The 16999-nt window shown below is 43.2% G+C and overlaps 1 protein-coding gene across 2 annotated transcripts; it reads left to right on the top strand.

Annotated features, from left to right (window-relative positions):
- The first annotated feature begins 7906 nt into the window (after nucleotides 1–7906).
- gpr185b (G protein-coupled receptor 185 b) lies at nucleotides 7907–13172 on the top strand. 2 transcript variants are annotated; one of them, XM_034208703.1, is made up of 2 exons: nucleotides 7907–8057; nucleotides 10678–13172. In XM_034208703.1, exon 2 carries the CDS (start codon nucleotides 10680–10682, stop codon nucleotides 11748–11750), a length of 1071 nt encoding a protein of 356 aa, XP_034064594.1. In that variant the 5' UTR covers nucleotides 7907–8057; nucleotides 10678–10679; the 3' UTR covers nucleotides 11751–13172. The 2 variants fall into 2 exon arrangements, with proteins under 2 accessions (XP_034064594.1, XP_034064593.1); XM_034208702.1 differs by lacking the exon at nucleotides 7907–8057 and adding an exon at nucleotides 9141–9335.
- Nucleotides 13173–16999: the final 3827 nt, after the last annotated feature.

Genomic DNA, 16999 nt, shown 5'->3' with positions numbered 1-16999 from the left:
GCTGAAAAGCGTATATATCAGCACGATTTTTTGTTGAATAGATTTGAGTGGTTGAAAATGTTGGGTCGCGATTTATTGACAATTTAAAAAGTGGGTCCCGAGGCCTGACCAGTTGAGAACCACTGTGTTAGAGAGTCCTCAGCACTTTGTTGTTTTCATTTGGGTGCTATAACATCGCAAATGTCAAGAGGAGCACTATGAGGAGTGAGAGGTAGCCTACCAGATAGTGTCTTCGATTTATGTTTCATACTGTTGCATGTTGAGACATCCGGACATGAACCTAAATTAGCATTTATTTGATCAATTATAAGTCGAACTTTGACTCCCCCTTATCTTTGCTTTAGTCTTCAACAACCTCTGTAACAAACATCTGTCTTTTCAGTCAGTTGTGGCTTTTTTAAGCAGTAAATGATCGTGGTCGGAGTACAGCCAACGAAAGCAAGTTTTTAAACCAAAACAAGAAGCTAAAAGACATTAAAGTGCAGCGTTACTGTCTATTTAAGGGTTTATTCTTCTGTGAAGCAGAGTATAACGACACCAAGACAGCATCACCAAGTCTACAAGGCAAGTTAGAAGTGAAAGTCGATTTACTTTTATATTTAAGCGAAAGATAAGTGCTAACACCTACAGCTACTTATGTAACATTTCTGTTGAATAAACACCACAGCAATCGAACAATGTGAGTTCTTTCTGAACCCCACAGTGAGCCTAACTCATCATTATCACAGCGGCACACACACTTATGTCCAGCTTCTCGTTCACAGTGAAGAGGGACGTTTTACATTTCCATCAAGTCTCTACAGTCCATCACTTTGCTCTCTTCCTGCCTCTCCTTCCCTCTCGACCTTTCTCTGAGACCTTTAATCAAAGCGAGTCACGGCTCCCCGGAGTCGTGGCTAACTGGAGAATCACAGCTCCGACAGTGAGGCAGGGATTTGGAGGGTCTCGAAAGTCGGTGTCCTCCTCTTAACAGCGGCGCTCTGAATAACGCATGCATATCCAGATCCACTCAGGGAGAGAGACGACGGAGCCACTGGTGATTCAGCGTGTGATTTCATTTCAAACACAGCTCTTTAGGACTCGAGTTCTGGAGAAACAAGAGGAAAACATGTCGCTTTCTGTAAATGATGCAGGAGCCCGTCAGTGTGACAAGAGCAGCGAGATTATATGTCACTGCTCTGACGCTGATCTAGTTATAGGCTTTAAAAGCTAGACTCAGGCTGAGGTTAAAGTACATTTTGTTTATTTAAGCTTAGGACAGGATATTTTGGGTGTTATGGAAACTTAAAACTACAAAACCATTCATTTTTTTCGACGACTGCTTGCTGTTATAAGCAAGAAGCTCTCATTAACAGACTGTAGATTTGATGTTCGCTTTGAGACGATCTGTGTCATTTAGACCCACTATTTATCATCCATAGAACAGAAAATGGACATGACATGTTAGACGCTTTTATCCAAAGCGACTTACATACTCAAAACTGTGGACAATCCCCACAGGAGCAATTTGGGGTGAAGTGTCTCAGAGACACAACGACATGCTGCCTGCAGTGGGGTTTGAACCTGTGACCCCCTGATCCGAACACCAACGCACAACCCACTGCGCCACACGCCTCCCCTGGACCACTGGACGATATCATTCAAATGGAGTATCAGTATTAGTATTTTCAAAAGGCTATTGGTTTCATTTTGTGCTGTCAACCGAATCAAATATTGAATCGTGATGAATTGTAATTCTTTATCTGTTTTAAATGTACCTTAAAAAGGGATATTTTCAAGTTTGTGAGATGACAAATATGATTGCTTTACACAAAATGTAGGTATAATATTATTGCAACAATGTCAATGTTTTTTTTGTTTTTTTTTATTCCTTTATTTATCCAGATTGTGCCTCGAGATCATATATCTCTTTTTCAAGGGAGACCTGCAAATCTAAGTTAAGTTAATTTAAGGTATCGGCCGGCAAGCTTTAGCCACAAACTAAGTGCCTTTACTTAAGTAGCCTACTGTGTTTAAGTCCAATCTTGAGGTACTTATACTTAAGCTTTAAGTATTTTCATGTCATGCTATTTTCAACAACTTCACTACGCGTTATCTTTAACAGCCCTGGTTTCATTAGATATCTGTTAATGCAACTCCACCATGTCTTCACAGGTATTATATGAGTGATTATTATGTGCATTGGGCTAAAGGGGTCCTGAGAGATCTTTCCAATATCGGCATATATCTGTAACAATGATAAAACATTAAGTACCAACTTGAGTCCAGCCTCATACAGTAAGTGGATTTTTCCTTTTAGCATTTTACTCGAGGGAAACCCAGTTGTTGTTTGTAGAGAGTGTGTCGGTGTGTATGAGTGTGAAGGGAGTGGGGTGGGGGGGAAGTATTAGTCATCCACTTTCACCACTGAGATGTTTCCAGCCGATGTGTGTGTGGGGATTTAATCCAGCAGAAGCCTGTTTATCCAGTTTCTTTTTTACAGCACAACTCGTCTATTTTCTCATATCCTTGCACATTTGTTCTCCGTTAGATAACTCGACAGTGGCTGTGTTTATAAGGAGCAAACATGCACGACTGCCCTAAAAATGAAGAAGTTATACAACTCAATGTCCTCCCATGACTTCCATCGAATGTTGAATCAGTGATGAAATGCAGTCTGACTTTGTTTGGCATCACAGTGTAAAAGAACTGAAGGTGTGTGTAGACAGTGAGAGAGACAGCATTGTTTGCTACAAAGCATACCAGAGCAGCAAGATGATGTAACAGCTCTCAATTACCCATGGTGCTTTGCTGGAAAGATGAATGAAGTCGGACATGGAGAGGGCGTCAATGAAGACGCACGTGCATTCGCATTTCATCTGTATTCTCATCATGTGGAGTGATACAGAGCGCCGTACACTGAAATAAGAAAGATGGGAAGGGGAGTAAGAGTGTGTGGATTCAAATAAATACAAATCTTTTTTACTGTTGCATTTATATTTCGGGGTAAGCTGTATGAGGATAGCTGAAGAAAATAAAGAGAGAGGTTTGCAGCAGAGCGTTTGGGCTTTGCTCGGGAGTTTCCTGCACTAAAGGTGTGATGATGTGATCGAGATAAAGGGAGACAAAGAAAAATATGAGCGTGAGTTTTTCTTTTCCCACCAGGGAGGTTCCCATTAGCCAGCAGGCCACGGTGTCACACACCCATTTAGTTAGAAAGAAATGATGTCAAAGTGGAAGCTATTATCATATCCAAGCAGAGCAGCAGTTCATTAATAAGAGCGTCGAGGGGAATTAGACGGAATTTGACCACCTCTTAGAATATGATATTCATTATGCTTTTTGGGGGGTTTTCCCTTCTCTGTACTGTTATTCAGGTTTTAGTGCTTTGTCGGCAAAGGCTAACATCCCTGTGTTCTTCAAGAGGGAGTTTCTCTCCACACTCCTGCAACGCCTTCATTGGACTCCGTTTACTTCTGTAACATAATGACATCACAATTTAACTAATCGCTTTTCTTGGCTAGCGCGCCAACACATAGAGAGGCAGTGGCGGCTGGTGGAAAATATTTTTGGTGGGGCTGTTGATATAGTGAGTAAAACATTTTTTTGGGAGAAATGACCCCTTAAATGAGGACTTCTGGTGATGTAATGGCGCGTTTCCAGTGCAGCGCGGAGCTCGCTTTACTGCTGCGTTCAGACCGGACGCGATGCGAATATTCGCTTCGCTCTAAACGCTCCTATTGCATCGCTCGAGTCGCTCGAGTTTCACCGCGGCTGCCAGCTGTGTTTACTCGCATCATTCAAACAAGACGCGCTGGCTCGGGAGCTACAACTACAACAAAATGAACATATTTTACCGTGATTCAATTGTAATACACGTTTCTCTGCAGACAGACGGCAGGCGAAAATCCTTTTAGAATGCTTGTTTTCTGAATGGAGCTTGGCTAAGCTAACGTTATATATGCTACGACCGTCCACACTCACAACAACGGCCTATACAGACATAAATAAACCAGCGACTGTATTCTCCATGACACAGACAGTCTGTGGTTTGTACTTGTTTAACTTTTGTCTAGTTTCTGAACAGATCGTATCTGTCCCCCGGCTGTTTGAAGAGCAAGCATGGGAAACAAAAGACAGCATTTACCTGTTTGCATCCAGCTAGCCATGCCTTTCTGGTGTACCAGCTACGTGAGAAGCCTCGTTGATACGTTTTGTCTTTTTCACGAGCTTGCTGCGATATATACAAATCGGGTTGGTCCGGTCCAAGGTCTTTAAGTATCAATTTATCTCCCAAACTTCTTCTTTCGAAAGGATTGGAGAGTAGCTCTTGCACGGAATTGGGTGTGGACCGAGGTCCGGCGACTCCACCTGCACACCATTCTTATCCAACTTCTGCGTCACCTTGGTCACTCACGAGTAAAAAACAATTCACGTCAACGCACGTAAGCAACGTGGGCGCCAACGTGAGCGCCCTCGTGACCAAAATATTTGACGGCGCTGATTGGCTGAAATTATGTTTCGGCGGCACAGTTTACTATTGAGACTTTTGCAACGTGCTGGTTGCTGCTGTTTGTCTCGGGGGCTCCGCCCGGTAATGATAAACTAATGCCATGGGCAAAGCCAGGCAGGAAACATGTGACTTATCAGTAACTTTAGACATCGTAACACAATTTTAAACGAGATTTTATTGTAGATTATACATTTTACTGATACCAATTGTATGATATTTACCTTGTTCATTAAAAATAAAAATATAAAATATATATATATTTTTTAATATATTTTTTTAAATATTTTTTTTTTCATTTCATATTTTTTTTAATATTTTTGTTTGTATGTGGGAAGAGGTGGGGCGGCGCCCCTAGCACCCCTATGGGCCGGCCGCCACTGTAGAGAGGCGAAGTCCCGCCCTTCTACCCCATGCCCCATGGGCATACTTGCCAAACCTCCCGATTTTCACGGGAGACTCCTGATTTCATAGCCCTCTCCCGGTTTCCTCCGGTGGTCACATTTCTCCCGCATTTCTCCCGATTGCTGACAAAATCAGATTTACTCACGACTGTTTCCACTCGGACTTTAATACAGCTATTGTTTGGTTTCCATGGTAGCTTGTCTCTAGCGCGCGCAACTGAGAGGGTGAGGAAGATTGTCACAGAAAACAGAACAAGAATCGACAACTCGACCCTCTGCTCACTCCTTTCCAGCCCACACATATGCTCCATCAAGGATGGTGTTACAGGCCGCAAGGCAGTGCACTTAGAACTAAGCATATCATCTAACAGCTCCGGCGATCCACTAGCGCGATCCCCCCTCCCCGTGGTGGTTTTGAAATGCTCCCGATTTCTGAGGTCTCAAGGTTGGCAAGTATGCCTATGGGACCTTATTTCGGAAAAATGACGTGTGTGAGACCAGAGTTGTAGTTCATTGAGCGTTTCACACATTTTTTTCTTTTTGACTTGCAAAATTATGTTTTAAATTGACAAACATCATGTGTGTAATTCGTGGCACAATTCAAACGGGATCGAAAGATAATCTTTCTCTCTCCATTGACTTCAATACATACTTTTTCCGAAATAAGGTCCCATGGAGGTCCACCGGAAAGGGAGGGACTTCGCCTCTCTATTGTACATAATAGGCTGGGGCAGGACATCTCTAAGTGGTTGACCAATCCCAACAGAGCTGGTCAGTTAACCAATCATAGCAGACTGGGCTCTGGTTTCAGACAGAGGGTGAAAAGATAAGACCTTGAATGTGCGGAAATACAAAAATGGAGATCAAAAATGTAATCTTTACCTCAAGATGTTCTGGAGCTTTTTGTCACGTGATCTTCATCAGCAGCTGCAGGTAGCCTGTTGCTATGGGAATACATAGTACATGTGTTAATAATAAAATAACCCACTGCAAAATGTAATAAAAAAATACATCGATCATTTTAAAAAAAAATGTTGATTCCTTAAGGGCACAGGTGTTTTTCATAAAATCTTCACTGCTCAGGTTGAGGTTGGCTGGGAATAAGAAGAAAAGCTAAAACTAAATCTTGTCTCGTGACATAAATGCTAACGCTAATATATCAGTGCGAGCTAATAGGGCTGACAAAATGTATTGGTAAGAATCTGCTTTATACTAAATACTGGTGAATAAGTGCAGAGCCCTAACCAGCTACTTTGGAAACATCTGCTTAAAAGTATTACTAAAATATAGATTTAGGGATTTACAGCACCTGGCAATCAAAATTCTGGATCTTGGATTATGCTGGCCTCATCAGGTCAGTGTGTGTAATTCAATGAAAACTAACAGGTATTTTTTGTCTCACCTGTGACCACCCGCTTGCGTTACACTATATTCCTCAATTGAGATATTCTAATAATATTTAATTGTTACAAAATAAAATGTATAATACAATAATGGGAATATTTCCCACTTATCTGCATATATAGGCCCAAGGTATGTTACAGGCCTAATTCAATATAACAACTCCTATTTAGGTTTAAATGTTACATGTGACTATCCTTGTGTCAACAATTCATGTGGGTTAGTTTTCTATCAAACAACACATTATACACACACACACACACACACACACACACACACACACACACACACACACACACACACACACACACACGCACACAATCTTCATCATTATAACTTCATCAACCAGCCAGAGCAAGTTTGTTTTGAGGCCCCAACACACACACACACACACACACACACACACACACACACACACACACACACACACACACACACACACACACACACACACACACACACACACACACACACACACACACACACACACACACACACACACACACACACACACACACACACACACACACACACACACACACACACACACACACACACACACACACACACACAGCTGCCTGACAGAGCTGGTGTTGGGCTCCTTACAGCCGCACCAGCTTCTTCATGCATGGCGACACACGTGTGAGTAATGATACCCAGCAGCTCTGTGAGGTTGCATAAGCATCAGCACGCTGTATAGCTGCTTTGCATTGTCTGCAGAACTCAAGCATGCACACACACTTTACAAGATGCAGCAGAAGCTAATTTTAGCACACATGCATTTTTAGTTGGTTATTAATCACACCCTTTTCACGCTTTAAAGAGGAACGAAAAGTGTTGTGAAATGTGTAGGTCCTGTAAAATACCACCACTTATATTTACATTTAACCTCAGTTTAAAACACAATAAAACAAGGTGGATTTGGCTCAGGGGGGAAATGGGTCTGTACTAATCGCTGGTTCAACACAATTGTACTGTGGGGGCCGTGCTGGGGCCAGTTGTTGAATAAGAGAGGCGCATTTGCCAAGTACCTTACATTTTAGTTCAGTAACTTACTTTACCATTAACTTAAATGCAGTTTGGGATAAACAACACAAATAGTTTTGCAGCCAAACATTGTTTTTATTGTATTTCTTAATAATGTAGGCAATTTATTTTAGTAGCCTAAGTTTCAATGTTTCAATGAGTAAAAGTTCACTATTTAACTCTGAATTATAGTGGATTAGAAGAATAAAGTGGCAACACGTGTAAATACTCGAGTACAAGTCTCTTAAAATTGTATTAAGGTTGAGTAAATCTTAGTTACTTTCCACCAGCTGGTATGTCAAAAGAATGGAAGTAAATGCTAAACAATATAAATATAGGCAACAGTCGACCTATATTCCTAAATAAAAGCAGAGCTGAGTTTCCTCCACTAAAAGGTGAACATATTATTCACTTATCCTCCCTCTCCGTGATTCACACGCGCCGACCATGATGACGGTGAGTGGAGGTGCGGGGACCTCTGACGTCAGACGAGGAGAATGACACGCTCGTCCAATGAGGGGCCGGGGATGTGCAGCGCGAGGACGGAGCCGCCGACAGAAGGCTAATAACCATGCCAACCGAGGAATATAGCGCGCGCCGCTGAAAAGGGGGGAGACCCTGGGAGAGAAAAAACACACATGCACGCATAAAGTGAAGGATAACGGACGAGAGAGCTGTTTCCTGCAGGGGGGAAGAAGAAGAAGAAGAAGAAGAAGAAAAACAAGAAGAAGCAGCTGGTAAATTCCTCTCTTGTTGTGTCTCTGTGTGGCGTGGTCTCCCCCTCTCTCCCTGCCCCCCCCCCCCCCCCTCTTAGTGACTGCACTGCTGCAGCTGAATGAAACAGATCCAGGTATTTATTGTTCTGTGTTTCGCTAAAACACGCTGAGATCTGAGCTGCAGGATGAGCAGGTGCATGGAAGCAGGGTGTCTGAAGTTGGGGAGTAACGGATTACATGTAACGGGATTACGTAATCAGGATACTAGAACAATGTATTCCCTTACCGTTACATGAAGAAGAAAAAAAGCAGGTTACGGTTACATGTTAAACAAAAAAGGGGACTAAGCAGGATTTCAATATGTTTTAAATGTAAAATGTATATATTGTGTAGGGACTGAGACGTAGGCCTACTGCTTGGTTATTCGTTTTCACTTAGGCTACTTTTAATCTTTATTTTAAATATATTTTTTCAAATGTATTAAGCAAAAACACTGTTTAATTAATATTTTAAACTGAATCAGTATACTATTCTGTATCCTACACGAGGACACGTTTCTAATCCTAAATATACATATTTTTTAACGTCACATTGTTCTGTTATTTTACATTATAAGTAAAAAAACATCCTATTCATATTTATTTTGTATTCATTTGCATCGCATTTGACATTGAGGTAGTCCAAAAGTAACGGAAAGTAATCTGGGTTATATTTTGTTAATCGGATTATATTTTTTGTTTTCATAGGTAACTAGTAATTGTAACAGATTACATTTTTAAAGTAACTCCGGTTTCTGTGGTGCTGAAGCCGGTGACCTTCCCCGGTTCGCAGTCATTGGCGGTGAAAGTGAGTGCGTGTTTGCGCGTGCACAGCACCATGAAAGAGAGATGAAAAAATAAAGGGGGCGGAGGAAGGGTGTGTGTGTGGAGGCTGAGGTGGGAGTTGTGAGAGAGAGAGAGAGAGAGAGAGAGAGAGAGAGAGAGGGGAGACATTTTTTTGTGAATGGAGCTCCATCCTCCTGGCATCTCTCGGCTCCTCGGATCTAAAATTAGCCTCGCGCTGGATTTTTTTTTTTATATATGTCTGCGTGCGACTGATCCGAATCCGAATTAAAGCAGAGTTCTTATTAATGTAAACGTAGCTCACACGCACGAGACTATAGGACAGCTCTATATACCGCGCGCGCCGTGCCCCAGGACGTCATGCACCATTTTTAGAGATGCTCTAAAAATAGAAATGTGTTGATGATGGTTCTGACTGTGAGGAAATTCACCTTCTTCAGGATCCGGCATCTTTTAGGTACGACTGCATTAGATTGAAGCTTTGGTGGCTGTTTTATTGTCAGTTGTTTGATTTAATTGTGCATGCTTTGGTCAGCAATGGGGCAAAAATGGAAGGAATATTTCAGAAATATATGGATTACTTTCCTCTCTTTGTGTGCGTGTCCACCATGGGCGGTTCTAGAGGGGGGGGGGGGGGGGGCTTGGACCCATGGTGTAAAGTAACTAAGTAGATTTACTCAAGTACTGTACTTAAGTCACATGTTGAGGTATTTGTAATTAACTTGAGCATTTTACTATTTTGTACTTCTAATCCACTCCAATTCAGAGGTAAATTGTGTACTTTTATTTAATACCTTTACAGACTTGAGTTCCACCTGAATTCACAAGCTACCCTGCAGTATACACAGTCATTCAAACTAGCTGCACCTTTACCAGCTTGTATAACACTTTCATGATCAATCATTATAAAATATATTATTCTGAGATGGAACAATCTGCACAATGACTATTTTTACTGTCGCTACTTTAAGACACAAATTCTGTTAGTAAAACAAAAACCAATAATGCTAATTTATGTCAAATCTCGTGCCGACGTGCTTCGGGTCAAGAGCATATTTGTTTTCATGAATGAATGAATGAACCGATGGATGGATGAAAAACGTATTTTTTGCCCCTCCATCTAAAAAGGGGGATACGCGTTAAAGCCTCCTTTCCTCACCTCCTTTGTTTTGTCCTCGTCTCCTATGCCGTTTTCTCCCCCTTACTCACACTATCATTACACTCTTTGTTTTGTATCCACAACCCCTTTACCGTATCTTTCTCATCCTCTCATCTACACATTTCTTTCTTTGATATCTATCAACCTTTTTCCCCTCACATTTTATTTAGAAATGTGGCATCTCTTTTGGGTCCGTCAAGCATCCTTTCATTTATCTGTATGGTCTGCTTTAAACCCCTCATCTTAGCCTTTTTCTGACCCTGCTCACTTTGACTAACTAACCCTCTCATTCTTCTTTCCCTTTTCCCTCTGGCTTTTTGTTGTGCATATTTTAACATGACCCTTTTCTGAAAATGTCCTTCTTACACATCGCCTGCAATCCCTCCTTCATTTCCCTCCTTCATTTCCCTCCTTCATTTCCCTCCTTCATTTCCCTCCTTGCTACTGTTTTTCACCTCAATTCTCTCCATCCTTTTTACATTTCTTACCACTTCTTCTCCCCTTTCACTCTCCTCTTTTCATCACCACCTTTAATACATTCCTTTAGTTGTCACCTCTGAACTCTCCTATTCTTCTTTACTCCCTTGTCTTGTATCCACTCCCCTAACCTTCCTCCTCCTTCCTCTCCCTTTCTCTCCAGCTATGATTCTCTCCCTGGCCGCAGTAGCAGCCATGAGTAGCGGTGGGGGAAGCAGCCTAAACTCCTCCTCCCCCCTCGACCCCTTCGACTCCTCCACCTCCTGGAGCCTCGTCGAGGACCCCTCAAACTCCTCCTCTGAGCCCGTGGTGAGGACCCTGACCCCTGACTTCCAGCCAGCCACCACCGCTGTCGCCATCCAGGAAGTAAACCCGTGGGACATCGCGCTGTGTGTCACCGGGACGCTCATTTCCTGCGAGAACGCTCTGGTGATCGCGGTTCTGTTCTACACGCCGACTCTCCGCGCGCCCATGTTCATTCTGATTGGTTCCCTGGCCGTGGCGGACCTCATGGCCGGTCTGGGCCTCATCTTGAACTTTGTCTTCACGTATCTGATCGACAGCTCCGTGGAGTTCGTGACGCTGCTGTCTGTCGGACTTTTAATCTCCGCTTTCTCCGCGTCCGTGTTCAACATCCTCGCCATCACGGTGGACCGCTACCTGTCGCTGTACAACGCCCTGACCTACCACACGGAGCGCACGGTCACCTTCACCTACCTGATGGTGCTCTTCATCTGGGTGTTGTGCGTGACGCTGGGTTCGCTGCCGGCTCTGGGATGGAACTGTCTCCGAGACGAATCCACGTGCAGCATCCTGCGACCCGTCACCAAAATCAACGCCGTGGCCCTCGCCGTCACCTTCCTGCTCGTCTTCGCCACGATGATGCAGCTCTACCTGCAAATCTGCAAGATCGCCTTCCGCCACGCGCAGCAGATCGCCGTGCAGCACCAGTTCGTGGGCATCTCCACCACCAAAGGGGTCTCCACGCTGTCGGCCATCTTGTGTGCCTTCGGGGCGTGCTGGCTGCCGTTCGCCATGTACTCCATCGTGGCCAACTCCAGCTACCCGGCCATATACACGTACGCCACGGTGCTCCCGGCCACCTGCTGCTCCGTCATCAACCCCATCATCTACGCTTTCAGAAACCCAGACATCCAGAAGTCGCTGTGGATGGCCTGCTGTGGGTGCTTCCCGTCCAACCTGTCCCTCAGACCCAGGACCTCCAGCGACGTGTAGCACGGGAAGGTTGGTTTTCTGTCTGGCACGATGCTTGACGCTGAGTCAGGGTAGTAGAAGATAGAGCACGAAGATGAGGAGGTTGAAGGCTGTGAGGAAGGAGATTTCCTCGACTCTTCATATCAGGGCGAAACGCACGGCTGGCCACGGTAAAAGTGTCACGGGAAGAAGGGTGCGTGGTCAAAAAAAAAAGATAGAGCTAACACAGATCATGTCGAGTGACGAAGGTGGCGTGAAACCAACTGCAAAAGCCTGTTAAAGGTATCCTCTTGGTGGCGTCAGGTGACTTTTTCCACTGACCTCTTTCGGTTGAGGCCTACTTATTAAAAAAGTAGCATATATGTGACGGCAGAATTTAGGCAGAAATGTCCTCAAATCTCCACAGGACCTGAGCTTTTTGGAGCACTGCATGGTTATGCAACCAGAAGGTGTGAAACAGTCTTAAAATACTCTATGTGTTTTCACTGATGTGTTTGAAATTAAGTGGATAAAAATACAACGAGCTAAATATACACAACGAATGACCTTGAGTTTTCTCAATGAGCTATCTTTGCCGTCTAGAATATTTCCTCCCCTGAAACATATTTTAACATCGGTGTCCTTGAGCGGATGCAGATTAAAGTAATCAGTGAGTGTATTCACAGATAATGATGTGGTATTATGTGATATTGAAATTAGATGGTGTCCGTGATCATTAGCATTGCTGCCAAGCCCATTTTGACTTTTCCCAATGCCAACAGCACCGTCTGCATTTTGTCAAAGCCACAAACACATCTGAGGTATTCTAACACAGCCTCTCAGAAGAAATCCACTCCTAACATGCAGAGAAAACCGCGGTAGTTTGCTCAAACCTAGAGAGGGATTTCCACATTTAGCCCCGCCGCGTGTTGTCCTTGGTGTGATGAAACCAAATCTGCTCCCCGTCTGAGAAAACAAAACGTGTTTCTCAGCCAGCCGCTGCCTAACTGAAGCAGAGAGAGCACCAAGGACAGCGCCACTGCAGAGCGCTGCTACCCTGGGAAATGCTTTCTGCTGCGGGGGGGGAAGAGCGCTGGAAAGTAGGCTACAATGTTCTCTACAACATCTTGAATGTGAGACGGGCGTTTAAAAAGGGCCTTTCCAGCTTTAAAAGAGCGGGATTGCAACACATTCAGTGTCAACGAATGTTTATTTCTTGCATACATGATGCTTAAATGTGCTTTTAGGATCATTCGCCTCATGCAAGATGTGTTCCAAACTATGGGAAATCATCCACTATAGCACGACTATGACCCTGTCCTTTCTACCCTTCACCGTTCCTGGCCTCTCTTGTATCTCAGCAGCAGAAATTATACATGAGAAAAGCAATGTATGGCCCCATGAGTGCCAGTAAAGCAAGCCTTCTGACATGGGCAAGGTGAAAGCAGCTGTAGTTTTTCAGAGGCGAAGGGGGGGGGGGGGGGGGGGGGGGGGGGGTCTGTGTTTATCTGCATCCGCATAACGCCTTTAGAGACAGCAGCCTAACTTCATTGCCCAATTGATTATCCATTAGCTAGAGCCGAGCACGATCCATATCAATATTTCATCTAAGCTGCCCTGTCTGGCTACGGTACTTTTCAAGATGGACTTGCCATAGGTCTGCAAAAAAACTATTTTTACGTTTGCTATGACAAGTCTGTATGAACATGTACACAACAACTAAGCTAGTGCTGTTAAGCACGAGCCTCAGATGGTCTAAATTCTCTCTACGCCTTCCATTTTCACTTGCAACCTGTCAGCAGTTGCTGGATATTGGCTGCACACACACATAAACACACACACACACACCCCTCTGAGGGCTCGGCGGGTTAATGAGAAGCGAGGGAGACGAGGTGACGCGGCGTGAAATAGAAACGCCAGGCGAGACACACCTTAACGTAACCCCAACACACCCAATCAGGAGGAAGTCATTTCCCACTGAAAAGGGCATCATGTAAGTTGAATCCAGCTAATGTTAATAAGGTCTCGGTAATAATGGCGCCGGGAATTGGCCCCCGTGTACAGAGAGGGGATTTATTTCCAACCTTGATCTGCATTTAAATGATCCACAGAAGTAGTTCTCACTCCTCTACTCACTAAGCTTTAGCATGCTGCTAATGAACACACGTGGGAGGTGCACTGGCTTTGGGAAAACACTTCGTAGAAAGTTTTAAACTCACCACAGGGAGTCACTTCCAAACTCAACGCTTTCTACCAAATAAACCACAACGATAGACGATAGAGAACACACTCTGAAAATGGCGCTCAGGAGACGCAGGATCTTTTTCTAATAGTGTACAATGAGACTTAGAGTAGAAGTGTTTTTATATTTTTCTTGGCAGCAGCAAACAATCAGTTGTTTTTACAGCAGTTGTTAGCAGAGCAACAGCTACACTCGTCTGTCGATGACTTTGTTTGAGAAAAGGCAGATTCTCTCGTGTCTTTTTTTGTGTTTTTTGGGCCTTATTGGAACAAAAAGTCCTTCGCAATAACGTCCAAATGTGTTTTGCTGTGTACAAAAAGCCACAATGGAGAAAAAGAGAGGATGATCGAGAGAGGTGGTCGGCACTGGGGGGTTTTAAGTCAAGAGCACATTGTACTTTATTTGATGGGAAATATTAGTTTGCTGGCTGAAAATACATGTTCAGTAAGAAAAGCAACTCATTAAACCCAATGTCGCAGTTGTTTCACGAGTGTAAGATATATCAAATGTTATATCAGTGTAAAACCAAGAATATTTAAAGGTCACAGATGTCAAACGAGTCGACCACCTTCCTCTACCACTCTCTCTTTTTGCTCAATCCCTGCATTGAAGGAACTGCCTCACTGTAAAAGACTTGCATCACATGTTAAGTGAAATTCTTTTTGATTTCTCTGAAGCTGAAAGATGGAGGAGTTCTTTTGGCTAGCTTGGCGAAAGAGAGATTATGAAATGTAGTCCACGTAGCATTGTGATGCAGATCTTACTGGCACACAGTTGTCTGGAGGCACAACGATGTGTGAGACGTAGTCACCTGAGTTTGGAGACGCTAGATGGGACGCGGATTATATTTACCGAGGGGTTATGAGATAATGGCGAAACTGAGTTAGCTAGTAGGGCTGCTCAATTAATCGTATTGTAATCGCGATTACGATTTTGGCTTGCAACGATTACGAAAACAACGTAATCGAAATAAAACGATTATTTTTTTATTATTATTATGACTTTTTTTTTTTTTTTTTTTTTAAATACTTTTTTTTTTTCAGTTGAATTATACTTATCGTTCAGGGTAATCAACTGTTAAAAACATACTGTTCAAATAGTTTTTCTCCAATAAATGGATGTTTTTAAAGTCAATGAATAATCGCATTTAATAATCGCAATTACAATTATTGACCCAAATAATCGAGATTATGAATTTTGCCATAATCGAGCAGCCCTACTAGCTAGGCTGATGCTAATGCTAACATACTGGATGTAGATTTCTACTATATTAAGGGTTAAAAAAACGAATTTGATCGAAGTCTGAAGGGAATCATGAACCCATAAGTAAAACCACAGATCAGCCATCAGCGTGCTCTGATTGGAAGTTTAAATCCAGCATTGCTCAGCAGGAAGAGTCTGAACAGCTGATCTGAAGTCAGTTATCTCCCCCCTCTGTATTTTTAACATCGTGTCTGACGGTCCCATCTGGCGTGTCCACTCAGTGATGGTTTTAAGAAAGATAACACTCATCTGTGAATATGCCACCCAGTCAACCCTTCCTGGGGCAGGAGTGGAGCGACCACTCACTGTGTGTGTGTGTGTGTGTGTGTGTGTGTGTGTGTGTTCTCCCCCCGGGATCATAGCCAATTGTAATGAACCATATATCAACCAACTCTCACTGTAAACACACACAGAATGGTTTAGTCAGCCGCTATACAGGACTATAATTCAACTTAAAAGATGAAAAACATACTGTACAAGTGTGTGTGTGTATGTGTGTGTTATTTTTCTTATGCAATGCTGTACAGAAATGTATATTTTTGTAATGTTCATCAGGGCATGAGTTACGAACATGTTGTGAGTGTGTCTGTGTGTGTGTGTTCTTCCTATTCTTCTGTGTTCTTCCTATAAACAAATGTCAAAAGTTTCTTTGGGGGGGGGGGGGAAATAAGTCGTGTGTCGGATATGCTGAAAAAGTGCCATATTTTTCGACTTTCTAGTGTCTTATTTGTTTTTGTGTACATACACGTTTATCAGAGATGTGAGTCTGAAGTCGCTAGAGTCAGAAAATCTGTAAACAAGAAAAAAAAAACTTGACCTTGATGTTATTGATCACTGCACTGTACGGAGCAAAGGAAGAAGACCAATTTCGCCAAACTAAACAAAAATTCTCTGTAATATCAGACAGATCAGTGTTTCTGTAAAAATGTCTTCTTGACTTGCAGTTTTTCCATAACACACACCCAGAGAGGCACAGAGGGGGGGGGGGGGGGGGGGCGTTGTACGTCACAGATTCAGGTTTCCAGTGACGTCATTTTGTCTGAGTCGTGTCTAAGAGGAGCAGGTCGTTTCAAAGACATCCCCCTCTCTTCCTCCTTTCACAATCCTCCCACTTATCACCCTTTTACAAGTCCCTCGTCTTCTCTTCATTCTTTCAACCTTTTGCAAACACATGTCTTTACCTTTACTTATCTATCATGCCAATTCTGTTTTTCCTCCATCTGTTTATACCACACTAGCCACCTTCATTTTTCGTCTCTCTTTTCCTCTCTACTCTTCCAAATTTTGCTATCCTCGGCCTGCAGGAAGCCAGTCGGTCAGGCTAAAAATAGTTACCCCGAGAGGAGCAGATAAAACGAGCGAAAATGAAACAGCGGAGATAAAAGACAAGGAAAAAGAAGAGGGGAGGTGGTAAAGGGGTAGACATCGACACTCCCTTCACTTTGCTCGATAGACAAAAACATTCACTTCATCCACATCCCCTGTTTAGTTATCCCTCTTCTTTGCACAAGCACACTTTCTATTGTTACTCTCCTTCTCCATCCCTTTGAGTCTCTCTTTTTCTTGTTCCTCCTGAGCACAAACAGTAACACAAGGGTTTTAAAAGCAGGGATCGGGGCGAGTGTCTACAGCGAGTTAGCACGGCTAGGCTAGCGTTTTCCCTCTGTAAGCTACAACCTGGCAACACTTCAGGCAAGCAGAGATTGTCAATCAGAAAAACCATTACAGAGCTAATTTTCTATTGGACCGAGTATGGCCTTCATAGAAAAAAACACCTTGTTTTATG

The sequence above is a fragment of the Gymnodraco acuticeps genome, unplaced genomic scaffold (genome assembly GCF_902827175.1).
Source record: "Gymnodraco acuticeps unplaced genomic scaffold, fGymAcu1.1, whole genome shotgun sequence".
Classification (NCBI taxonomy): domain Eukaryota; kingdom Metazoa; phylum Chordata; class Actinopteri; order Perciformes; family Bathydraconidae; genus Gymnodraco; species Gymnodraco acuticeps.
This window is presented reverse-complemented; position numbering and strand designations above follow the sequence as displayed.

Bases quoted from the DNA above. Each gene is read 5' to 3' on its own strand.
- gpr185b (XM_034208702.1), top strand. From the start codon at position 9,281: ATGATGGTTCTGACTGTGAGGAAATTCACCTTCTTCAGGATCCGGCAT. The intron at 9,336-10,677 runs GTACGACTGCAT...CTTTCTCTCCAG, and splicing joins CAGGATCCGGCATCTTTTAG to CTATGATTCTCTCCCTGGCC.